The sequence below is a fragment of the Dreissena polymorpha genome, chromosome 16 (assembly GCF_020536995.1).
Source record: "Dreissena polymorpha isolate Duluth1 chromosome 16, UMN_Dpol_1.0, whole genome shotgun sequence".
Lineage (NCBI taxonomy): Eukaryota > Metazoa > Mollusca > Bivalvia > Myida > Dreissenidae > Dreissena > Dreissena polymorpha.
In genome coordinates this window covers 18,330,738-18,358,527 of record NC_068370.1, presented here as the reverse complement: position 1 = coordinate 18,358,527, position 27,790 = coordinate 18,330,738, and the positions used below count along the sequence as shown (strand labels likewise).

General features: G+C 35.0%; 2 protein-coding genes across 2 annotated transcripts in view; one reads left to right on the top strand and one right to left on the bottom strand.

Annotated features, from left to right (window-relative positions):
• Positions 1-2,881: 2,881 nt before the first annotated feature.
• LOC127861482 (THO complex subunit 1-like) lies at positions 2,882-24,772 on the top strand. The gene is made up of 20 exons (XM_052399990.1): positions 2,882-2,970; positions 4,821-4,894; positions 5,754-5,814; positions 6,297-6,363; positions 7,857-7,975; positions 8,870-8,918; positions 9,154-9,249; positions 9,417-9,502; positions 10,147-10,232; positions 10,639-10,747; positions 11,606-11,740; positions 13,135-13,235; positions 14,580-14,801; positions 15,623-15,754; positions 16,641-16,724; positions 17,637-17,784; positions 18,262-18,355; positions 19,823-19,890; positions 20,168-20,290; positions 23,134-24,772. The coding sequence occupies exons 1-20, from the start codon at positions 2,920-2,922 to the stop codon at positions 23,230-23,232; spliced, it is 2,004 nt and encodes a 667-aa protein (XP_052255950.1). The 5' UTR covers positions 2,882-2,919; the 3' UTR covers positions 23,233-24,772.
• The window catches only part of LOC127861693 (KICSTOR complex protein SZT2-like), a 167,356-nt gene continuing 163,135 nt past the window's right edge, over positions 23,570-27,790 (bottom strand). Inside the window, 1 exon segment of the mRNA XM_052400377.1 lies at positions 23,570-27,154. Within this exon segment, the coding sequence (XP_052256337.1) occupies positions 27,008-27,154 (147 nt within the window). The 3' untranslated portion in view covers positions 23,570-27,007.

Here is a 27,790-nt window from a genome sequence, read left to right as displayed (position 1 = left end):
ATGCCCCCAACGGGCGGCATATAGTTTTCGCACTGTCCGTCTGTCTGTTTGTCGGTCAGTCTGTCTGTCTGTCCATCCGTCACACTTTTCCTGTCCGCTCTCTAATTCAAGTAGTTCTCATCCGATCTTTTCCAAACTTGGTCAGAAGTTGTATCTAGACAATGTCTAGGCCAAGTTCGAACATGGGTGATGCCAGGCCAAAAACTAGGTCACAGGGTCACTTAGTTCTTTTCAAACAAAAATCAATAATTTGTGATACACTTATGGCGTATCATAGCAGCCTAATTTGCTCCCTGACCCTACACACAGGGCTGTTATTCTTGAAAAAACAAATCAAGAAAATTATTAAAATATATAAGCTATTGCCGTTTCAAGTATGAGTTCTTGGTATAATTCTGCCTTAATTTAAACACATTTTCTTCTCAGATTAGTTAGTTTTCTTATTTTTCACAAAACTATGGAATTTCATAAAGAAAAATTAATTAAACATGTTCATCTAATTAAAATGTGATAGAGTCTGGTATGGTCATTACCAGCTATCTGTGATTTAGTAACATATACTATGAGATTATGGATTCAGCTGCAACACATAACAATAATACACCAGTATCCACCTGCTTAAATGTGTTACGTGTGTGGAAAAAGACTGCCATAGAAACAAGTACAATGTATTCAACAGCTTTGCTTAAGTAAGTATAAGAAGATTTTTTTTTTCTACAGTTGACAAGAAGATACGTGCATTCCTGTTATTTGCATGCAAAGAATTGGCAGAAAAAAATATCTGCAAACTGCAGCAGATGACAAATGTAACAAACAACAAAATTTAAATATTGATCACCTGTTATGCAGCAAACTAACAGTTTAATAAAATAACGGTAATGTATATCTCAAAAACATTTACACAGTTATGCTTATATATAGTGACAAAGTTACAGTTGGGGGATCCGTGTTGTGTGGACACATTTCTTGTTTGCTTTTTTATCAATATTCAACTTTGATACTCTACATCAAAAATATTACTAGCATTGAAAATCTTGTCATAAGGACAAGCATAGTTTATTGTCCAAATAAAAAGTATATTTCATATGTACATTGTCTTATGGCGAAAAATCTCAGACAATAATAATAATAATGGCAGAAAGGATTGTTTTAGATCTCGGCATCTGAAGATCCGAATTAGGTAAAAGTTTACATGCATTTTTTTTAGGGTGGACACCTGAGTATTGTCACAGGGGTATTTCTGTTCTATTGATTTTTCAGGTGAGTTATGGCTCTTTGAATAATTAATTCCTTGCCTTGTTTGATCACTTATACAAAAGTATTGATTCAAATTTTGTGAAACTTGAGGATCCCTTTTGGATGGACATTGATATATTTTCAGGTTGTTCCACTCCAATAATGTTTATTGTGCTTTTATTAGTAATTTGAGTTGACTTTAACCTATCTGTGTAAGATAATTGAAACAAAAGATCCTAATTCGATGACATTTTAAAGTTATTATACCTATAGGATATGGGCATGTGTATATTTACTTTGCGTTTCATTCCGTTGGGTTTCAAGGGAGTTCTGACTTTTGAATAAATAAAGTTTCTACACAATTATTCCTTACGTTTACAAAGTGCATAATTGGGGATCATCCATCATTTTCACTTAAACTTGTGTCTCAAAGTGATTCTTAGATCATTTAATCGTGGTGTCTGTGGATCAGGACCTGGGAAATAAATTGCTGATTATATATTTAAATTGTGGTTTACTTGGTTTGGATTTGGGTTTTCACTTATTGAGGTCAATATTCTAATTTGTTTAGGTTTGCTTGCAACAACTCCATACTCATGGTATTCACTTAAAGGGATCTTTTCACGCTTTGGTAAATTGACAAAATTGAAAAAAGTTGTTTCCGATTCGCAAATTTTCGTTTTAGTTATGATATTTGTGAGGAAACAGTAATACTGAACATTTACCATGGTCTTATATAGCCATTATATGCATCTTTTGACGATTTTAAAATCTAAAAATTATAAAGCGTTGCAACGCGAAACGATTGAATAATTTGGAGAGTTCTGTTTTTGTCGTTAAATTTTGTGAAACTACGAAGATTGCTTATATAAGGTATAAAATACTTCAAGTATATGTACTCGGCGGAATAGCTCAGTAGGCTAAAGCGTTTTTACTTCAGTACTCTGGCAGGACTCCAGGGGTCACTGGTTCGAAACCTGCTCCGGACAATGTTCTTTTCCTTTTTTAAATTTTATTCTTGATTTTTTACTGGAGCTTTTACGATCCAATGTTTACATTTATCGATATAAAGCATTTAATGAATAAGTTAAAAAATGCCAAAATCTGTGAAAAGGCCCCTTTAAGTTTTCTGTGTCATTATTAAGAATATGACTCTTCTGCACTCAGCATAATTAATTTTTGTACAGGTGTATAACAATTCATTCAATGTTTAACCTTCAAAGTCTGGTCTAGGTCATTTTGAGGTCACTAACCAAGGACCATTACCATGTCTTGATATTTATCAGAATTATATCCCTTCTGTGCCAATAAAATAGAAAATCAAGTCAGCATATTAACTCTTTCTTCTTCAGAAATCAACTGAGTTATGTTTTCGCTGTAATTTTTGTAAATAAGGTGCACAAATTTATAGGTAGAAAGGCTAAAACAGAAAAAAGTATATTATTGTGATAGACACTGTCAGAGTATTCACATCTGCTACAGAATGGTTTTGTTGATTGAAACAACAACATTATCTACTGGAATAATTAACTTTCATCCGACAAAAAGATTATTAAAAACATTGTTTTTATCTCGTGAATGATTGCAAAGCAAAAGTTGCAATTTAAATAGCACAACCAGATTAAAGAAGTATGCCATAATACACAAAGCTCATTACGATTGGTAAATTCGGGATTGAAAAAAATGGCTGCTGTGGCGACGTTTGATTTTACTTCTGCCCGAAAAACGTTTATCGTATGTATTGTGTTATATGAAGGCCTTCTTTCATGTCCAATATCAAAATTGATGTAAAATCCTATTGAATTAAAAATAAAACATTACATTTTCAACGTGAAAAGTGATGTTCTTTTTGTTGTAATTAACTTATATACTTTTCGGACAATGAAAATATTCGGATTGTTTTGAATTATTGCATGTGTTCTTCTTCCATGTGATGTACAAATCTCACTCTGGAGAATACTTGTGCACTTAACTGTGCGTTGTGTACTCAACGGTCCTTACCGACCTTTGTAAAGCCAATTGTATTAAGCAAATTGCAAATGTTCTTCATTTAGCATAGGCGTGTAAGCGTTGGCGTATAAATGGTAAAGGTAAATTTATTATGTGTTATCTACAGGCTACATTGGAACTTAAGATAGTGTTTATTTATGTTGGCCATGTCAATGCTTGTGTGTTGTATCATTGTACTATTTCGGAGCAAGTTGGCTGATAGAAACATTTACACAAAAATTAGAATGACAGCAAAATTACCAAAAGTATTGATTGTTCTGTCCATCAAGCTACAAGCATATAAAGGCTATTTACAGGAGAAGCCCAAGTATTGTGTGGTTCCACCATATCGAGCGTATCCTGGTACTGATCATTTTGTTTACATTAAGAACAAATGGTGTCACATGCATGCGCTTTGAGTATTTTTATTCACTTAAATTACTACGCTTTAGAATAAATGCAAACACAACCAAACTGAGGAAAAAGCAATAAATAATTGCATTTAAAAATCTAACTTAAACCAAAGTAATCCAAATTTATTTGAAAATTTACAAGTAAAAAAAGGTTGGCTTCGGACAACGTCGGAAGCACAATGTAGTTCTCACGAGCTTCCCAAAAGCCAATATCGCGTTCGCTCGTAAATGTCCAGATATCGTCGTGGGTAATTCACATGGAATACATTGTCACACAAAAATTGAAAATCAGCATTTTGTATCTTGTTAAAACTATGTTACGAGACCACATCTAGCGTTATAATTTCACTATTGCTATAAGAAACATTGTTCATCAAGCTATGAGCATTAAACAAATTTTGAATGGAGAATTTCTATTGGAAAAATAGTATATTATGATTTGAGGGAGTTGAAATCTAAACTTGAAAAATATTTTGAATATTTCTTATTCAGGAGTGTTATTTTGCGTGCTTTTTTAATCTATGACCATTTTTTTTAAATGTGTCATTTGACCAAACTGAACAAGTCTTTTAAGTTTTACATGTATGACTGACATTTATAACTTGTACATTGAAGAAATTTACTATGAAAATTAATGAAAAGTGATTGAACAACTGTATGGGTTTAATTAAGTTGGTTTCAAGTTGCAATTTATCTAGGAAATGAATTAAATCCCAAATGAAATGTCGACCTCATCTTTTACGTTTTATGAAGACTGCCAGTAAAATATGAAGGCCAGAAATCAGTGGTTGAATACTAAAACATGTCTTTATCTACAAACAATCTATTTAAAAAGCGTGAGCAACATCACAAAGCATTTATGTTAGAATCATATTAAACTTTTTTTATCGGATCACATTCATTAGAAAAGTTAAACTAATACCTTTTCAAAAGGTAAAAGACAGATTTGGTGAATTGTTGTGAAGCTTACTTTTAGTTTATTAAATGAGTTCTGGCTGCTATAAATTGTTCATATTAAAGCCTGACTTGTAACTTGTAGTTTAATGTTAAAAATGCATTTCTTTAAGACTGTATAAAGTTCTTAAAAATGATATTAGGCCTGCCTTGTTTTGCTAACAAATAGCCAGCTTTATGAAAGTTTATCTTTTTAAAGAAAAAAGAATATTCAAATCAACATTTCAGCATGAACTTCAGCAAGTTGCAACTGAGAATTCCCTGGACTCCCTGAAACAGTTCTTACAGGAATATACAGCTAGGTAAATAATCATGTTTTGAACTTAGTCATTCATAGTTTTTTATGCTCCCGAAGGGTGGAAAATAGTTTTTGAACTCTCTGTCTGTCTGTCAGTCTGTCTGTGCGTCCGTCCAAAAACTTTAACATTGGACATAACTTTTGCAATATTGAAGATAGCAATTTATTAGTTTGGCATGCATGTGTATCTCATGGAGCTGCACATTTTGAGAAGTGAGAGGTCAAGGTCATCCTTCAAGGTCAAAGGTCAAATATATGGGGGGACATAGTGTTTCACAAACACATCTTGTTTGACGCAAACAAACCAATAAACAAACAGACAGGGCAAAAACAATATGTCCCCCAGTAAAGACTGGGGGACATAAAAATAAATCAGGTTAACCTATTCCCGACAATGTACCCGGTTAACTGGATGTTTCAGTAGGTTAACCAGTTAACTTCTTGCATCCCTAATTTAAATAGATGCATTACTTCACATGTACTTTTTATTTGATTTTCAGAATTTTTTCTCTGACATTATGGCATTTTTTTTTAATATATATTTTTAGCTCGGCTGTTTTCGGAGAAAACCCGAGGTATTGTCATAGCCGGTGTCGTGCTAAAACCTTTACATTGGCTCTAAAATCAAAGTGCTTCCACCTACAACTTTGAAACTTCATATCTAGCTGCACATCGATGAGTTCTACATGCCACACCCATTTTTGGGTCACTAGGTCAAAGGTCAAGGTCACTGTGACCTCTAGAAAAAAACCTCTTCTGACAAGCTTTCATTTATTCAAAACTGCACCGGCAGCCGAGCGTTGGCATTGGCTATGCGGTGATCTTGTTATTAAAAATGTTATCATTACACTTTGTACTTTCAGCGAAAGTGAAAAAAGAGTCACAATTGATCAGGCATTCCGTGATGTGCTAAGAGATCTGAGTGTAAGTATTTGTGCCATATGCTGGTGCATTGACATGGTCACATCAGTAAGATGGATTTTATGCGATAATAGGAAAGATGTAAAAGTACTTTAGTAAATATTAACTGTGCTCATCTAGAAAAATTGATTGATAATGTGATGTTGTCCTTATACAATGTACATGCACACGGAGCTTAATTTATTGTTATAACTTTAAATTCAAAATTAATGTGTTAATAAGTTAATAGATAAGTTTATATAATAAGTATTGACTTTTATGTTTATGAATTATAAATATTTTCTATGTTTTGGAAATGTTATTATGATATGAAATTCAGTATAGACTTGGCACAGAAATGTAGTATACTTTGTCCTTATACTTCACCTGCTACATGTACATTATGTCAGTCGGTTTTACAACTTAGAATCTATGAAATCCTTGTCATTGGTTGCATGTTCAACTGGATGATGATGTTCGTATGTGATATTTTATGAATGTTTCAGTTCGATGATGCGGGATGTGAGGCCTACAGCAACTTCATATGTCTGTCTATAGAAGCTGCACAAGCAGGTAGATATGTGCCCCTCAAAAAAATGTGTGGTTCATATCTGTCAAGATTTATATAGGAGACTGTATCATTCATGGTCACCTTTTTATAGGTGATTTAATTGTTCACAGTCATCTTTATGTAGGTGTTAGTATTGCTCATAGGCTTATTAATATATGTATGGTATTGGCCATGGTGATCTTTATGTAGGCATTAGTTTTGTTCTCATTCCTTACATACAGGCTTTTGTATTGTTAATTGTGACAATTATGCCTTTGAATTGTCAACGGTCACTTATATATAGGACTTAGCATTGTTCATGGTTACCTTTATATTGGTGTTTGTATAGTTTATGGTCACCATAGTAAAGGTGCTTTTTTTATGGTCATCTTTGTACGTGTATATAAGTTTGTATTTATCCTCTTTAAACAAGCATGTGTATAGCCATTTGTATTGTTTATAGACAACTTATTAAAGACTTTTGTTTTGTTTATGGTCACCTTAATATTGGCATTTTTATTGTTAATAAAAAAATTGCACAGGCAATTGTATTGTTTATGGACACATTTTTAAGAGTGTGTATATTATATATATATATATATATGGGGAGCATATAGTTGCCAGTTTGGGGTTCCTTACTTACTTCCGTCACACTTTTGTTACAGTTTCTCATAGCGCCTACAATATTTTACTGATCTCTAACATATTTGGCATGTAGGTGCCATGCATGGACCTCTACCTTTTGATGAGGTTTGAGGTCACTGGGGTCAAGGTCACAGAGGCTAATAATAGATTTTTCTGCCACAATTTTGTTACAGTTTCTCATAGCGCCTTCAATATTTTTCCAATCTCTTACATATTTGGCATGAAGGTACCTTTCATGGATCTCTACTTTTTGATGAGGTTTGAGGTCACTGGGGTCAAGGTCGACCGAGGCTAATAATAGATTTTTCCATCACAATTGTGTTACAGTTTTTCATAGCGCCTTCAATATTTTACCGATGTCTTACATATTTGGCATGTAGGTAACTTGCATGGACCTCTACCTTTCGATGAGGTTTGAGGTCAAGGTCAAGGTCACCGAGGCTAAAATAGATTTTTCCGTCACAATGTTGTTACAGTTTCTCATAGCGCGTTAAATATTTTACCAATCTCTTACATACTTTGCATGTAGGTACCTTGCATGGACCTCTTCCTTTTGATGAGGCTTGAGGTCACTAGGGTCAAGGTCACCGAGGCTAATAATATATTTTTTATGTGGTTATTAACACAAAGATTGACAAAGCGCATCATAGGGGAGCTTCCATCAGTTTCACCGATATTCTTGTTTTTTAAGAGTGTTTAACCTTTTTATAGGCTTTTGTATTGTCCACCTTTATACAAGCTGTTGTCTTGTATAAGTGAATACTTCACATCTGAAATAAGATTTACAGAAACTTGCCAGTGTTCTGAGACAAGGAATACGTGTAACCTTGACATTGAAATCTGATACTTAATTGTATATTGTATATTTCAGAGTTATGTTCAGCCATTGTTCCACTGCTGCTGCTCACAGACATATTTGATGTGATACCCCTGGAACAATGCGAGGATCTCTTCAACCTGGTGGAGGATAAAGTGCGCATTTGGAAATCTGTAAGTTCACTGTTCCAGACAAGTGTATAAGTGTAAACGGTTAAAGCTTCTTTGTCACAGATTAGGTAAATCCGTTAAACTAACAAATACTTGAGGGTTGTTCACAAAAAAGTAAACTGATATTATTTCTATCAGTATTATATAATTAACTGATGCTTTATTGACTCCATTTGGTACTTATTCTTGAGATTGTTCAAGATTGTCGCCTCATTGATATTGGTCCAATCATCTGCTATGTAGCACTTGTTATGTAGCACTTTTAATGTACTCTTTATCCAAAACTAATAGCGGTAATTAAAACCAGTAGATAAACTTGGATCAAAGTAGCTGCTCTCTGGGAAACCTGTGCTTAATGCATATGTGTTAAGTATCATCTTATATTAGCCAGTGCAGTCATCACAGGCTTATAAGTGATGACACTTTCTGCTAAGACTTAACTTTTGTTTATAAGAGACTTCCTTTAAAAGAAAAATTCCATAAATGCAGAAAGTGTTGTACCTGATTAGCCGGTGCTGCTTGAACAGGCTTATATGGGAAGACCCTCAACACTCAAATATTATATAACTGACATTTCAAGAGAAAATAAAACAGTTTCGACGAAGAGATTGTTTTCAAAAGTAGTACTTTTAGCACTTGATTTTTCTATTATCGCATACAAGAACTAAAGATTGTACATAAATTTACATGTGAATGTTATTTTCCATTGAGGTATCTCATAATGGGAAGTTCTGTTTATTCCTGGTGAAATTCAACACTTGTTTGTTGGATTGAATTTAAACATCACTCAAGTTTTTGTAAATTCAATGGTTAGAATTTTTCATTAAAATCACATATTTAAATAGTATTCCATGGCAAATGTTTTAGTAAAGATTTTTTGATGGCAATATTTTGCAGCAAACATTCTATGACACTGGAAAGAACTTTCTTCTGCGAATGTGCAATGGTGAGTAGATTTAATTTTGGTAGGTTCCTTGGACATTCTTTCTTCAGTTTGGAAGTTTTACCTGTCAACTTATCACCTAAATCACCTTACAGTGTCTATTAATTCATAAATATTCAATTAAACTTTTAAATGGAGATCCTCATGTTTATATTTATAAAAAAAGTTATTCTCTATAAATTATTATCAGTCATATGTTATCAATTATTGTATGGTTTCATTTGTATCCAATCCCCAGATCTGTTACGTCGGCTGTCCAAGTCCCAGAACACAGTGTTCTGTGGGAGGATACAGCTATTTCTCTCAAGGCTCTTCCCTCTCGCTGAGAAATCAGGTTTGAATGTTCATTGGCATACATTTTGTTGCAAAATTAAAATACTGTTATTAAATGTTCGTGTTTGATGCATGCTGGTTAACATTCTCCATAATTACAACATAACTAGTTATTATTATGAATGGTAATATCGATTTATTAAAAGTAGATTTGTTTCTCTTTATCAGCTCTGAACCTGATGAGCCAGTTCAACCTAGAGAATGTTACCCTGTACAGTCATACCAAACAGGAGACCCCAGCCTTCAAATTTAAGGTTTGTCATTAGGGTACCTTGCACACATAGGGCAGAATTAAACATCCAGTTTCACTCCAGCGTCTTTCTATGCCCCCGAAGGAGGGCATATAGTGATCGGACCATCCGTCCGTCTGTTTGTCTTTCCGTCACACTTTGCATTTAGGTTTCGCATTTAGGTTTCGAAAATGCTCATAACATCTATGTTCGCTTCAAAAAGCAACTTGATGTTTGGCATGCATGTGTATCTCATGGAGCTGCACATTTTGAGTGATGATAGGTCAAGGCCATCCTTCAAGGTCAAAGGGCAAATATATGGCGTCAAAGCGGGGCAGAAGGGGGCATTGTGTTTCTGACAAACACATCTCTTGTTTATTATGGTATATGAAATGATTGAATGATCTGAGCTGAACAAAGTTCTGAAACTTGTACATATTTAATACCATTGCTTGGCAAAATATTAAAAAAGTAAATTTGAACATAAAACATAATTTGTAATTCTAATGATTATAAACCACTTTTTTGGTGATTTTGTTGTGTTTCCCAGCATTCTAATAACATTCGTTGGTTTTTTGTTTCTGCGTAGAGAGTTGAGCATGATAAAGTATTTGTATTATGTCTTATTGCACCAACTGACATGGCCTTGTTAATGTGTATCCCTACAGGAGGAGGGGCAGGATGACGATGATGAGGCTGAAGTGAAGCTGGAGATAATGGAGGTGGCAGATGGGGACACTGAGGAAAAGAAACCGTGAGTAGCTAGTACCATGTGGGGAGAAGGCATTCATGTTTCCTTCTATCGTGCAGGAAAGGTCTCGTTGTTATGAAGACCATAACAGAAGTACTGTTAAAACCTTGTAACAAAATATTTGGGGCATTTTACTTTACAAAAAAGTCAAATATAGGTGTCAATGTCAGTCACATTTTCTTGTATTTCTTGTATTTTTCACAAATGCTTAACATTTATGTTAGAGCCTTTTGCTCTTGTTGTTTGTGCTTTAAGTTTTCTTTTAAATGACATCTCATGTACAGGTTGGTTGATTCTGTTGAAACTTCACAAACATGTTCATTGAATGCTCCTTTACCAATATTTCCCAAAATTATTCATGATAATTAATTGTAAATCAATATATTGTTATTGTATAATAATATTGTAGAGATGTGCCAATAGACTACAACCTTTATGGGAAGTTCTGGTCACTTCAAGACTTTTTTCGTCGACCAGTACAGTGCTATGAGAAAAAATTCTGGTCTACATTTGTAACGGTATGTTATGGAATAAGCTTTACATTTTCATATTGAAATGTTTCTTGTCCTGATTTCCTTCACTTTGAATATGGGCTTGTCTTGAATACAATTTCATATATGTGAAATATTTATCCCATCACCAAGCATGCATTATTGAAATTATCCTTAATGGTATTAACTATATATCAGCATCAAGAAAATGAAGCTTTCATGCTCAGTTTTATGTTAACTTTTTTCTCAAAGTTTCTAAAAAAGAGATCAAAATCAGACTTCACTGATAGATGGTTGTAATGCTATGTGCAACTAACAATTATTGTATTACCATAGCTGCATTATATGAGCCTAGTAATACAGACATTGGTCTACTGCCATATGCAGCCAGCATATCTCCAGACCAGCCAGTGATGCATTCTCAGAGTCAAGTCTTGAGCTAAACTTTTCGCTATAAATTCAAACAAGTTTTCATGGTCTCATCAGCAAACAGGGTAGTCTGGAGCTGGTCTAGAGCTAAGCTTTCAGCACACCCGTCCACTCTTGCATTATGCAGCTCATGCATGGAAATATTCCGCTTGGTTGTCAAGCCTTTTTACGTTCGACTTTTCACCATAAAGCGGAGCATTCTTTTATGAAGAATGTTTATATGGTATTTAATGTTATTTCATGTAACTTTTTTGAAATTATTAAATTTCTTTTAATTATTACGTTGTTTATATTAATGTTTGTGATTAGAAAAGGGTGCATTGTATGTTAGGTCAGGTTGGTTTGCATTAAATGCAATGTTTCTTATTGTTGTTTCTTTAATAAAAGCATTGTTGATATTTCTTGATTGGTATTTAATAAATAATGCCCATGTTCTTTAAAAAAATTATTCTTCAGAATTCTGATGCAGTCTTTGAGGCTTTTTCCAGTGCAAAGCTTGATGACATGAAAAATTCAAAGAAAACCCCCAATCAGAAGCGTCTTACGACAGAACCAGATTCATTCTTTGCCAAGTATCTCACCAGTGAAAAGGTATGGCATTGTTGTTACCAGTTGAGATTTTGGTTCAAAAACAATCACGGAAGTTTCTATGCATATAAGCAATGCAACCTTTGCTAGTCAATGTGTGCATTATCTTAAATATGATATCTTCCTAAAATTTATAATCCAATATGATATGAATGAGTCTTTCATAAATAAGTAGATAAGTACACTGTAACTCCAATATAGCGCGGTCAATGGGGTCCAAGCCGCGAAACAGCGTTATAAAGGATCCGCGTTATAAGTTTTGAGCTCATTAACTGCGGGGCGCTATAAAAAAAACAGGTATAGAATAGCCTATAATATAGGTCATGTATATTGCCATGCTGTGTTGACGTAAATACATGCATATAAACTGAATCGTATCGATAACAGTATACATACCGCTTTTCTTATGTGTACATTTATCCGATAATCCAATAAAATTGCAACATCACTTAAAAAATAATAATCTTGAACATTAATGACGATATATGTTTAAGAAATTCGTACACACAACCGTACGCATATATGCCATTTTCAGAAGTGTTAAGAGTACAGTGCATTATGGGGCAGAGCTTTCATTGGACGAGCGACTTTAAATTTAGATTGAATGCAATACGATTCATGTACAAAAAAGTTGTTTTATTGCGTCATACGCATACAAAAAACGTGTTTCCCGGGGACTTTCTGATACCGCGCGAAAATGAAAGTGAAACTCTGTTAACAATTACCGGTACACTGCGTTTGCATGTAAATAAATCGTCTGCATTATTTAATTTCTTATATACGCTCTGAAAGATTAAATGACATAATACTAGAATGATAATAAAATGACAGAAAAAGTTGTTTTATACAGTGGGCAGTATATTTCACAGCCGCTCATTTAATATAGTCAAACTGCAACCATATCAAAGTAAGAATGTTTCAATCGTTTTGAATTACTTTAATTGTATAACTATCCCGCTTGCACTTAACTTATGGAAATTATCGCACTGAACTGCTCTGATGAGAATTACATGTAATAAACACTGACACGCGAGTTTTTCACACCTTTATTGACATTACACAACAGATTAACACCAATTAGCTGTCAGTGTTGTTTAACCTCGAGGCGATTATAATCGGTTCAACGGACGGTTGAATAAAGCAATCAACATGTGATTGCCGCCATCTTTGAATTGTCTTAAAATACATGAAGTTGCATAATACGGATTTGAATCAGAAATCAAATGGAAGTTTGGAGAAAAAATGGGATCCAAGCACCCCCCGCGTTATATTGGATTCAGCGTTATAACGGAGCGCGTTATATTGGAGTTACAGTGTATTTATACCACTGGTGGAAGCATGGCAATATGACATTGTGTTAACTGAGACATTGATGTTTTTCTGTTGTTGGTTTACAGCTGTTGAATCTCCAGCTCAATGACAGCAATTTCCGCCGCTACGTGCTGACCCAGTTCCTAATCATCTTCCAATACCTCGGAACTACCGTGAAGTTTAAGACGTAAGAAATTAAGAAAGTATCAGTCGATTTTCAGCCTTTATTGTGCATTCAAAGTGAAGGTATTTTGTCTGTGCACAACAATAAAATCCACATGTACATTATCTTCAAATTGGTTCTTAAACATTGACAATTTCTATCAAAGAGCTATAGTGATAGAGCAGCGAGTGTCATGCCAAAAGTCGTACAGATCCTTACAAACAATAAGGCAGTCTGGGTTGAGTTCCAATGGTGAAAATCAATCAAGTTAAAACTAGAGCTTTGTCACAGACGTGACGCATAACCCCACATGCCACATTGACACAGAATATTTTGTATGTTGTCTTCACAAAAAAATGCGGACACCATGTTCAATCTTTAAAATGCACTAAGTGACCCTGTGACCTAGTTTTTGACCCGGCATGGCCCATGTTCAAACTTGACCTACACATCATCTAGATACAGCTTCTGACCAAGTGTGATGAAGGTCGGATGAAAACTACTTGAATTAGAGAGTTGACACCATGCTGAATATGTAAAACATACTAAGTGACCCCGTGACCTAGTTTTTGATCTGGCAGGGCCCATGTTCAAACTTGGCCTTAAGATCATCTATATAAAATTTCTGACCAAGTTTGTTGAAGATCGGATGAAAACTACTTGAATAAGAGAGCAGACACCATGCTGAATGTTTAAAACGCACTTAGTGACCCCGTGACCTAGTTTTTGACCCAGCATGACCCATATTCAAACTTGACCTAGACATCATCTAGATACAACTTCTGACCAAGTTTGGTGAAGATTGGATGAAAACTACTTGAATTAGAGAGTGGACACCATACTCAATTATTAAAACGCACTAAGTGACCCCGTGACCTAATTTTTGATGTGCCATGACCCATTTTCGAACTTGGCCTAGACATCATCTAGATACAACTTCTGACCAAGTTTGGTGAAGATCGGATGAAAACAACTTGAATTAGAGAGCAGACACCATGCTCAATGTTTAAAATGCACTAAGTGACCTGTGGCCTAGTTTTGACCCGGCATGACCCATATATGAACTTGACCAAGACATCATCTAGATACAACATCTGACCAAGTTTGGTGAAGATCGGATGAAAACAACTTGAAATAGAGAGCGGACACTTAATACGGACTGACCGACCAACGGACTGACCGACAGACAGACAAGCTCACTCCTATATACCCCCCTAAACTTCTTTTGTGGGGGTATAAAAAAAATCAGTGAAAGAATATTGATTTCTTAAAACGATCAGACGGTCTGTGTAAAGTTCCAATGGGGAAAATCATCCAACCTCTTCACATATTCAGTGGAGGCTAATGTTTATCTGTTTGAACTTACAGTCCAGCCCAGACCCTGACAGATGAGCAGACATCATGGATCAAGGCCTCAACAGAGAGGATCTACCAGCTGGTCCGTGAGACGCCTCCAGACGGGGAGACGTTTGTCAAGACAGTGGAGCACATTCTGGGGCGAGAAGAGCAGTGGAACAGCTGGAAAAACGAGGGATGTCCAGACTTTGAGAAGAAACTGGCCGAGGGAGAGACCCTGAAGAAACCCAGGAGGTATGGGTTGTTTGTATGTGTGGAGTGTGTGTTGATGTTTTTTTTGGGGGGGGAGGGGAGTATGAAATATCTGTGGGTCTGTTGCCTGGTGTTTTTAGCTCGGCTTTTTTCGGAGAAAGCCGAGGTATTGTCATAGCCAGCTCGTCATGTCGTCCGCCGTCCGCGTCGTGCTTAAACCTTAACATTTTGTTAAGGTGTTAAACATTGGCTCTAAAATCAAAGTGCTTTAATCTATAACTTTGAAACTTGATATGTAGCTTCACCTTGATGAGTTCTACATGCCAAAAAAATAAAATTCTGACAAGCTTTCATTGATTCAAAACTTCACCCGCAGCCGAGCGTGGCACCTGTTATGCGGTGCTCTTGTTTTATATCAAGACTATTGTTATGTGTATGTCATGCAAAATGATGAAATGTATGTAATATTTATGTTCATAAGCTCTTTCATCATAAACGTATTTCACAATTTCAAGCAAATTTAGGTAAATTATCAGACTGATGCCCAATATATAAGATCAAAGCATGATAATGTTCCCACATTTGAGCCACGTTCTGTGAAAACTAGGCTAAATGCAAGTGTGTAAAGTGTTATCCCACAAAAACCTGTGTGGTTCACACAGGCTAATCAGGGATGACATTTTCTGCTTTTATCTGTCATGATAGTTTTTATTTAAAGGAATTCTCTTCCTAAACAAAATTTAGTATATGCTGAAAGTGATGTTCCTGATTAGCCTCAGCAAACTGCAAAGGCAAATCTGGGACAACACTTAATGCACATGCATTAAGCCCAGTTTTCCTGTAGCATTGCTTATTTTGTTCAGAGCAAAGCGTCGACGTGTAGGTGATGACATCCAGGTGACGGGTGGTAAGGTGATCAAGATGGGCAACCCTGAGCTGACGAAGCTCTGGAACCTCAACCCCAGCAACATGGAGGCCTGCAAGGACCAACAGAGGTAACACGGGTCCGGCTGAGTCACTTGTTCCTTTACCACTTAGATACGTGTTTTGACGCCTTTGAAAATAAGATTAAACACCTTGCATGCTAGATTCAAGTTTCCAAGATTTGTTTTCATCCTCAAGATACTGATGAGCAGCAAACAACCTAGAACCTGAACAGCCTGCGAGTTACTTGGAGGCTGTTCTAGTTTTTTGCTGGTTTCATATAGCCATTTTCACTTTGCTTCTGAGTTGGTAGCTGTTAACCATTGTTAGCCATAGTTTATACTTGTGGGAGGTACATTTTCTACTTTATTTAGGTCTAAATGATCCCTTTTAACCATGGGCGCCAACTTTGGCTTGTGTTACTCAACTATAAAATTGGTTGTAAAATGTGTTTTTGCATTCTACGTCTTGTAAAATGCTCAAACCAAGTTGATAGGGTTCTATTTGAATCACTATGTTTTCCTGCCGTTTTGTTGGTAGATGGGTTTGAACCATATTATTTTGTGGCTTAAAATGTTGCAATTTTGTGGAGCAAATCTCTATATTTCTCAAGCTATTGAATTGAATATTAAAATATGTTATCAACATGAAGGGTAGATGTGAAGAAAACTTTTTGCATGCCCAATGGTCCGCATGTCTTCAGCTATACGCCCTTTACATTAGCCATTTACAAGGTAGTAGCATAAAATATGATTAAAAAGGTGAAATATGTCATCACTTTAAAGTGTAGATATGCAAGTCATATTGTTCATTTTCTGTGATAGTTTCTGCAATACATTATTAGCCTTTGAACATAGCTGAATGTGTTGGAATAATTTTCACATTTGTGACAAACCTCTACAATTTATAACTTAGTAATCGAAGTGAGTTTATTGAGAAAATGTGTGTGTGTTTCAGAATGTTTTTGCCAACACTGGAAGATTTTTTCCAAGATGCCATTGAGCAGAACGACCCAGAGGCACAAGTTGAGGAAGAATACAAGTACGTACCTGCATAAAGTCAATAGAAAACTGAGTGTGATCACTCTAGAATAGTCTCTTAAAAGGGAGACATCTTACTTATTTTTCCATGATGCAACTATTATAATAAAACAAACAACACACCATTGTAGCATTTCTTGGGTTCATCTGTTTTTAGATGACATGTTTCCCTTAATTATCCAGAGGTAAGGAAATTACCCAGACTGACAAACAAGCAAGCTTATGGTAATATGGTTCATTTCCAGTGATTTTTTACTTATTTCATATTGCAAGTGCCAAGATTGCTTAAAAATTTCTCAACTTGTATGCATCTGCTATTATAACCCTAAATAATGAAGAGTTTTGTTGAACCCTGATGGGTTTCCAAAATCACACCCCTAATAAAGCTATATAATTTTAAAAATCAACAAAAGTGTAAAGTGTTGTACCTGATTAGTCTGTGCAGTCTGCATAGGCTCATCAGAGACAAGATTTGTCTCATAAATGGTATTTTGCGTTTAAAGGAAGTCTCTATGAAGGGAAAATCCACTTAAGACGAAAAGTGTTGTCCCTGATTGGTCTGTGCAGACATGCATTAAACCCATTTTGTCAGGGCAAGGTCTCATATGTATTTGTGTCTTGTTCTGAGAAAATTGGGCTTAATGCATGTGCGTAAAGTGTCGTCCCAGATTAGCCTGTGCAGTCCGCACAGGCAAATCAGGGAAGACACTTTCTGCCTTTATGGTATTTTTTGTTTAAAGGAAGTCCCTCTTTACCGAAAATCAAGATTAGGCCAAAAGTTTCGTCCCTGATTAGCCTGTGCAGATTGCACAGGCTAATCTGGGACGACACTTTACGCACACTGCATTATGCCCAGTTTTCTCAGAACGCGACTCATTTAATCTATCATATCCTCAATCTCTTGTCCCTGCAGACTGACAAATGAGCAGACGTTCCAGTGGAAGGCCCTGCGACTGCTGGCCAGACGTAGCCCCCTGTTCTTCACCAACACCACGACCCCTGCCCAGGAACTTAAGGTCTACCTCAACGGCATGCTCTCCAAGCTTGCCAAACAGATGCCAGTGAGTTACCAATGTGGAGACACTTATGGTTTGCTTAATGATAGGACGAACATATTTTCTTCTGTATGAAATCCAGTGTTTTCCAAATGTGGTAAATATGAGGCAATTCAGCAATATCTAGTTGTTATTAACTTGTCAGTTTATCAGTATGGGTCTTACCAGGGAATAACTGAAGGAATTTAATAAATTTTCAAAATATTTATTTTATTTTCCTTAAAATAGATTTGTTACATTTGGCTGTGGCTAGATGATTCATGAAATCAGCTCAATCATTGACAAACTCTGTTTAAAATGATACTGTTGAGTGTTGATATATTTGTAAGTTTGTCTCATACAATTTACACTGTTACGATTGTATTGCTTTTAAAAATGACAGTGTCCAATTTACCTCTCTCAGCAATGTTTTTGCATGTAAGAAAATATTTTTGTATCAATTATTTATTAAATATTTATAATGTCTGATATGGTAATATTAAGCGTGAAGGTGGTGAGGAGATGAAGACAGAGGTGGAGGAAGAAGAGGAGGAAATAAAGGAAGCCGAGGAGGAAATGAGGCAGGGGACACAGAACAGTGAGTGGCCTAGTCTTGAACATGTGCATAGCATCCACAGTGCTTTGATGATATTGGTTTTACCATTACTTACCATGCATAGTTATAGAGCAGATTTACTTGGAACTAGATAGGAAGGTCGGCAAAAGGGTTAGAGCAGTACGATAAGAAGGTGAATATTGATCTCACACTTTGTTGAAATTAAGTCATTTATTATCCCCAATCTTTTTGAAAAGCGTGGGGATATTGTGGTTATCTCCGCCGTCTGTCCGTCTGTCTGTCCATCCTGGCCACTATCTCCTCCTACACTATAAGCACTAGAACCTTGAAACTTACACACATGGTAGCTATGAGCATATGTGCTACCCTGCACTATTTGGAATTTTGATCTGACCCCTGGGTCAAAAGTTATGGGGGGCGGGGCCGGGTCAGAGATTTTCACTCATTTTTATGTTATTTTACATTAACTTTTTCATTTCCGCACCGATTTACCTCAAATTGATACTGAACCTCTCTTATGACAATACGGTCAATCTCAACTATTCATGGCCCCATTACCAACCCTGGGGCGCTCCGCCCACATAGACCACACCCACCCAATATTGCCTTTTACTATAAGTTCTTCATTTCTACACCGATTCACTTCAAATTGATACTAAAATTCTCTTATGACAATGAGGTCAATCTAAACTATGCATGACAATATGGTCAATCTCAACTATGCATGGCCCCATAACCAACCCAGAGGCGCCCCACCCATATAGGCCACACCCACCCACAATTGCCTTTTACTATAACTTCTTCATTTCTACACCGATTCACTTCTTATTGATACATAACTTCTCTTATGACAATACGGTCAATCTCAACTATGCATAGCCCCATGATCAACCCTGGGGCGCCCCGCCCACATAGGCCACACCCACCCAAAATTGCCTTTTACTTAACTTCTTCATTTCTACACTGATTCACTTCTAGTTGATACTGAACTTCTCTTATGACAATACAGTCAATCTTAACTATGCATGGCCCCATTACTAACCCTGGGGCGCCCCTTGGTCAAACATGCAGCGTGGGGATACGCGTCGGCCTCGGCCGCGCCATTTCTAGTTTAAGATTCTGTTGGAAGTAATTAATTTTTTCTAATTAGATACGAGACAATTGTGTTAAAATAAAGGATCTTGTATTTTTTTAGGGTTTTATATGCGAAAATTAAGGATTCTTTGTTGTTTGGAGGGTGATGAAATTTGTAAGAACTTATGACTTCTGCATAATTAGCAGTGAGATTTTCTTCTTGGAAACGTTGGATTCTTTATAAATTGGTCTGACATAAGTTGTTTATTAAATTAAGAATTTTTCTCTATTGTGGTTATTGATATGTGAAATACAGTATTATTGCTGTTTACTAGAACTGAATGTAGAAACATGTGCTTTCCTTAGTAATTTACCAAAGCATGCATTAACTAATGACATCATGGTGTTTCACAGCTGAGAAGGAAGTCGAGCCGAAGGAGATCACACTAAACAAGCACATCATCTGCAGTGTAGCTGACAAGGTAAGTGATGTTTAAGCTTAGAAAATATCAAGTTTATGCCGATAGACTGCACAGGCTTATCTTTGACGGCACTTCACGCACATGCATTAATCCCAGGACCCTCAACAGATTTGCAACATAATTGTCAACTAAAAAGAGATAACTCAGGTTAATAGCAGACTCTGGTATTATTTGTGCAGTTATCATTTAAAACTAGGCAAATATGTTTATCAACAATGTTGGTGAGAGCTTCTGTTATGACAGTTGATGTATGACTGCTTGCACTGTATCCATTCAGGTGGCTGGAGACTGGAAGAAGCTTGCCACGGAGCTGCAGTTCCCAGATGATGATGTAGCTTTCTTCGAGAGTGAACAAATCAGTCCCTCTGAAACGGCCAACAAGATTCTCACAATCTGGATGGTCAGAGTTGGCTTCTTATCTTTAAAAAAACTGTTTCTACTGTTTATTTTAACTGAACCTGTTTTCTGTGTGAATTTTGGGAAACATAATATAACATGTACACTATATAAAGGACACAGTTCAAGGTCAATTAATTTAACATGTACAATGTATTAAGCACTCAGTTCAAGGACAATTAATTTTACATGTACAATATATTAAGGGCACAGTTCAAGGTCAATTAATTTAACATGTACAATATATTAAGGACTTCCGTTCAAGGACAAATTAATTTTACATGTACAATAATTAAGCAGCTCCGTCAAGGTCAATTAATTTTACAGGTACAATATATTAAGGACTCCATTCAAGGTAAATTAATTTTACATGTACAATATATTAAGGACTCCGTTCAAGGTCAATTAATTTTACATGTACAATATATTAACGACTCCATTCAAGGTCAATTAATTTTACATGTACAATATATTAAGGACTCCGTTCAAGGACAATTAATTTACAATGTACAATATATTAAGGACTCCGTTCAAGGACAATAAATTTTACATGTACAATATATTAAGGACTCGTTCAAGGACATTTAATTTTAACATGTACAATAGTATTAAGGACTCAGTTCTAGGTCAATTAATTTAATATGTACAATATATAAAGGACTCAGTTCAAGGTCAATTAATTTAACATGTACAATATATTAAGGACTCAGTTCAAGGTCAATTAATTTAACATGTACAATATATTAAGGACTCCGTTCAAGGTCAATTAATTTAACATGTACAATATATATTAAGGACTCAGTTCAAGGTCAATTAATTTAACATGTACAATATATTAAGGACACAGTTCAAGGTCAATTAATTTAACATGTACAGTATATTAAGGACACAGTTCAAGGTCAATTAATTTAACATGTACAATATATTAAGGACTCAGTTCAAGGTCAATTAATTTAACATGTACAATATATTAAGGACACAGTTCAAGGTCAATTAATTTAACATGTACAATATATTAAGGACACAGTTCAAGGTCAATTAATTTAACATGTACAATATATTAAGGACTCCGTTCAAGGACAATTAATTTTACATGTACAATATATTAAGGACTCCATTCAAGGTCAATTAATTTAACATGTACAATATATTAAGGACACAGTTCAAGGTCAATTAATTTTACATGTACAATATATTAAGGACTCAGTTCAAGGTCAATTAATTTAACATGTACGATATATATTAAGGACTCAGTTCAAGGTCAATTAATTTAACATGTACAATATATTAAGGACTCAGTTTAAGGTCAATTAATTTAACATGTACAATATATTAAGGACTCAGTTCAAGGTCAATTAATTAAACATGTACAATATATTAAGGACTCAGTTCAAGGTCAATTAATTTAACATGTACAATATATTAAGGACACAGTTCAAGGTCAATTAATTTAACATGTACAATATATTAAGGACACAGTTCAAGGTCAATTAATTTAACATGTACAATATATTAAGGACACAGTTCAAGGTCAATTAATTTAACATGTACAATATATTAAGGACACAGTTCAAGGTCAATTAATTTAACATGTACAATATATTAAGGACACAGTTCAAGGTCAATTAATTTAACATGTACAATATATTAAGGACTCCGTTCAAGGACAATTAATTTTACATGTACAATATATTAATGACTCCATTCAAGGTCAATTAATTTAACATGTACAATATATTAAGGACACAGTTCAAGGTCAATTACTTTAACATGTACAATATATTAAGGACTCCATTCAAGGTCAATTAATTTAACATGTACAATATATTAAGGACACAGTTCAAGGTCAATTAATTTAACATGTACAATATATTAAGGACACAGTTCAAGGTCAATTAATTTAATATGTACAATATATTAAGGACACAGTTCAAGGTCAATTAATTTAACATGTACAATATATTAAGGACTCAGTTCAAGGTCAATTAATTTAACATGTACAATATATTAAGGGCACAGTTCAAGGTCAATTAATTTAACATGTACAATATATTAAGGACTCCGTTCAATGTCAATCATCAGTACAAGAATTGTGCTTAACATTAAATTTAATTCATCATACTGGCCTTTTACTCACATTTGAGCTGCATCAACTGGTTGTTTGCCATATGTGGCCAGCGTATCTCCAGACCAGTGTGGGCAAGTTTGAAGGAGCTACCCAGTTTACCGTAAAATTATTCAAAGTTTCTTGGTCTCATTAGCAGACAGAGTAGCTCCTAAACATACTGCACTGGTCTAGAGCTACATGTGCCCCAAATGGCTTAAGACCCATTTCTTATGAAGCGGGTCATTTAGTAGTCCTGGCCCTTTAAACCAACTTATCAATCAATATGGCTTGTCATTGGTCTGTTGTAATAAAATAAGGATCAAACAGTTATGAAAGTTGTAATCCAATTAAATGGTTTATGTAACTTATAGTTTTCCTATGCATTGCTGTGTAAATTCAATAAACATATCTGCCTTATGCTGAAAGTTATGCTGTTTATGGCTGCTATAGCTTGCTGACACTATGCCTCGCAATTAAACCTCATAAAACTAAGTATTCAGTTCATACCCATTATTTTTTGCAATCATCACTGGTACAGTTGTTAAATACTTTACATTGTACACTTTTATTTCCCTCCATTTTTAAGAGGAAAGGCAGAGTACATGTTTTCTTGCAAAACCATTATAAAGTAAATAGACCGTATACTGGATTTTTTCAAGGACAAAAGTGATATAGCATTGCCAAGGGATTTTTATCAATAATAGATGTTATGCCCTATTGTACTGTATATATATTTGCAGGAGGACAATGGTGATAAAGCCACGGCCGAGGCCTTACGTACGGCCCTGAAAGAGGTAGGACTGGCCAGTGTGGCAGACCTGCTGGTGGGGCCTTCATGAACGGACCAGGAATGGTGGATAGGAGCCTGCGTGTCCAATGAGAGGGAACCCTTAAAGGGCATCAGCATTTGTTCATAAGTGAACATTGTAACACTTTTGCCCATGCTGTGAGGAGCTAAATAATGAACTTTTTTAAGAATCTGATATCCAGTTTGAAGATGTTCGAAGTTAAAAAAGTTGGTCCACTGTTTAAGAACGATGCCTTGTGTTGTTGAATGAATAAAGTGTAGTCTTCTCCTTAATTAAATGTTTTTCCTTTACTGATTTGTTGCGAGACAGTGTTAATTAAAAATGACAATTTATAAAATACAAAAAAAAAATAATAATAAAAAATAAAGAGAAATATATGCTTTATTCATATAGCAAAGATATAACTGGTTTTGAAACCAGACATTATATAATATAACAAGTTAAACAAAAGCTTAGTTACTTACAAAACAGCAGTCCCCTTGTGACTAATCTTCAATCAAGTTTCTTCAATCTTCATTTAAGTACGTTTTGACTTATTGAAGAACTGGATTGAAGTTTTTACTTAATTCTGTAGTTGTAACAACCACAATTTTTATCTGACAAAAAAACACTGCAATATATTGCATATTCCCACACACCAACTTACTTTAAGCACAAGTATTTTTCAAGCACAATTGAGGAGGAAAAACACAAACAATGTGCATACTCCCCGTAGTAAGATCCTCTAGTATGCATACACGGAGTTTCATCAAAGTAGATGTTTTGAATTAGAGAAGGATCAATATTTCACATTTTACATATTTCTGTAACCACAATTCTGACAATTTTGGACATAACAAAAAGTGAAATGACATTCATATTACCAATATTGCCCTCTATCACAACAAGTTTCATCCACCTTGCTTCAATACTTAGTTATCACAGGAGCTATATATTCTGAGAACAGAAGTCCACTCAGGAAAACTAAAAATTGAATCACATCAACAAGTGCATATACTTCTTAACATTTTATCATGAAGAAAATATATGGACCTTGAAACACAAGATCTTAATTTCGTGATAATCATAAATAAGATGATTCACATACATTTTCATAAATACTGTTACAATAGCACTGCCTGTACTGTGATATGTTAAGATCCATCCATCAGAAAATTTTAATCAAACACTATGCATTTTAAATATTGAGCAATCAAATTGTTATACAAATAAGAAAAAGCACTTCTGTGAATTTCATTTCACAACACAAAAATAGACATTGCTGAAAGGTCATAACTTATTAATTATTATTCCTGTAAGGATTTGTATTATACTCTTAAACATTTTCATGCACTGATCTAAACAAAATTAGATAAACAAGAATTGTTTCAACATCAAGAATGAAGGCAATATTTATAATGAATGATACTACTTAGTAACGTGTAATATATTAGGCAACTCACCATTTAGTAATCTGAACTAGTTGTAAAAGCATACCGTAATTAAAAAGTATACAGTCCACTCAACAAAGAAAGGGTCCAACACTTATTAGCAAATCAATATTTACTGCCTTTAATGAGAGGCAAACAAATAAACCTATTGAGCAATGGCAAACAAAAAATAATAATCAGAGACAATGGCCTTAAACAATTTAAATTTGCCTACATATGTCAAAGCATAGCAACAGTTATATATTTTTACATAACGGAGCGCAAAATTAGAGATGTACTGACTGCAAAATGAGACATGATTTCTACAGCTACCAAAGTATGCTGCATAACATTGCCATGCAAACAGAAAGATAATAAGAACATCCTCCATTGATCACACTACAGAGGCTGAGCACTTTTAACCCTTTCCCACTTAGATAGGTACATTGTATTGTCACGCATTTGTAGTCCCTTAGAAAATTAATTTAAGACCTTTCTTACTAGATTCAAGTTTTTAAGCTTCATCTCCAAACCTTAGATACTGATGAGCAGCAAACAGCATAAAACCTGAACAGACTGCGAGTTACTTGCAGGCTGTTCTGGTTTTATGCTGTTTGCACATAGCCATTTTCACCTTGCTTCTAAGTGGGAAAGGGTTAGTGAAATTATGCACATTTTTCACTGTTGAATTGAGCTGAAAAGAATTAACAAGCAAAAGAGTTAGTTAAAATGTGGTAACTGACCAATTATCTACAACTCATCTTGCTACCAGTTATTTATAAAAAAATTGTATTCCATATTTTACATGACTGTCAAGTCCTCTAAGCCGAGATGATCCGTAAAACAAAATTGTGTCGTATGAATGAATCTGCACTAAAACTAAATTTAGATTCACATCGTATATCGAATCATTTCTGTCATCAGTTGGCAAAACGAAAGTATGGTTGATATTGAAAGGCATTATTTTTCTCTTTCCGGGATATTGTTTTAGTATGTTGATGCTGCATTAACAAATATATATAGGATCTCGCCAAAGGCTCGCTTACTAACAAAATTCCTGAACTCGTTTAATAAAATATGGTATGATATGACGAGTGTCAGATCTTTTTTTATCACATGCTTTTAAATGAGCAAATTAAATAAATATTTACCCAAAAATAATGATAAATCCCGAATGTTGTTTACATTTCATGACGTCATTTGACGTTGCAACGTCATTTCAGCAAAATAACAAAATGCGATTGGTCAATAAACGAAAACTAAGCCAATGAAAACGCTTAAAAAGGTTGTATTACACGTGTGTAATATAAAGAAATATGTAATGGTTGTATTACATGGGAAACAGGGTATAGCATGTGATAAAAGTGTATATGAAGTGAAAACACCAAAAATAAACAACGGTTGCGATAGACACCTATAAACATAGCATATACTGTTAGATGCGCATAACACCAGTTTAAAAAGGATGTGAATTGAAAAACTTGCACTGTGAGGATGATTTTAGGAACACCTTTGTATTCCTACAACATGATATAATGAATGCAATATCTTAACTGGTAATTTACGAGTATTAACACTAAAATGAGCCGGGATCTGGGAAATGGGGGCTTAATGCCTATGCGTAGTGTTGTTCCAGATTCACATGTTAAGTCAACACAGGATTATCAGGGATACGCTTTCTGCCTTAACTAGATTTTCACTTAGTAGAGACCTTACCATAATTACCATTGAAGTGGAAAGTATCCCTTTGATTAGCCTGTGCAGATGACACTTATGCACTTGCATTTAACCCAGTTTTCACAGAGTACGACTCTGTTTCTCCTCCACATAAGCACTGAATGCCATCTCGTGTTTTGTTAAGGATTGTTAACCATAGCAAATGTGTAAATCTGTCTTTCTACAACTTGACTTATCACACCTATCTTGCAGAATACGACTATGATCATACAAACAATCATCACAAAAAGGAACCTTCTTTGGAACTTAAATATAAGAAACAACAATATCAAAGCATTATAAACATTTATCACAAAAAAAAGGCTTTAATAAAAGTAACAATAATATCAAAACTTAATCTTAAAAACTATCATCATAGCAACTTTTATACATTTTCACAGAACAACTTTTATACATTTTCACAGAACATCATTTTCTGAATTTTCCACTCAGCAATTGTGTCTGTATTATCACTACATAAAGACCGTAATTTGTCTTTCATTTTAAACAGCTTTTTTAAGATTACCGACCAAGTAGTATCTCTAAGGCCCAAAATGCTATTCAATCTCATACAAATACTATGGAGTCCTTCATAATTCTAAACGTACACTGAACATATTATTAGCGACAAAGCAGTGCATGGGTATTCAGTCATTGAAACATCAAAAGTCCAAGTGATATCACAGCATGGAGTTCCACATGTGGAAGCAGCAGGTGTTGATGAACTGCTCCATCTGTACATGTACACCGTGCTCAGGGACTGCCTGCCCTCCTGGACAGATGCTCTCTGTCTCCTTAGCAGGCTTCCGGAACACTGCATACAGGCCCTGCAAGTAGGGAAATACGGGGTTTAAGTACCAGGTATTAAAGCATTTGTTAAGTGCCGTCCCAGATTAGCTCTGCAGTCTGCACAGGCTTATCAGGGACGTTACTTTCATCTTTTATGGTAATTTTGATTTAAAGTTAGTTCCTTAAACCAGTTTACGCACAAAGTATTTTTCCTGATTAGCCCGTGCGGATTGCACCATCTAATCTGGGAAACACTTCTTCTTTTATGGTATTTTTCGTTAAAAGGAAGTCTTTTCTTAGCAAACAGTTTAGGCAGAAAGTGTAGTGCCTCTTTGCACAGGCTTATCTGGGAAGATATGTAACGCAAATGCTTTAAACAAGCATTTCTTAGAGTGAGGCACATATAAAATTTACTTTAAGCTATGTATGGCTGTATGTTTTTATATTTACCTAAATGTCAGAAAAAACGTGTATTATTAACAGCATTCCTTTCAAGGTATTTTTAAACTTTAACTTCAAGACTGATACTTCCATCCTAATACCTAAATGATAAAAAAACATTTTCTAGTCATCAGAATTCTCACAAATACATCAAGGACAGTGTATAACATGATTGATACTTGTATAGAGCATTGTAATAAGATTTTGTGTAAGCTATACAAAGTAATGCCTTT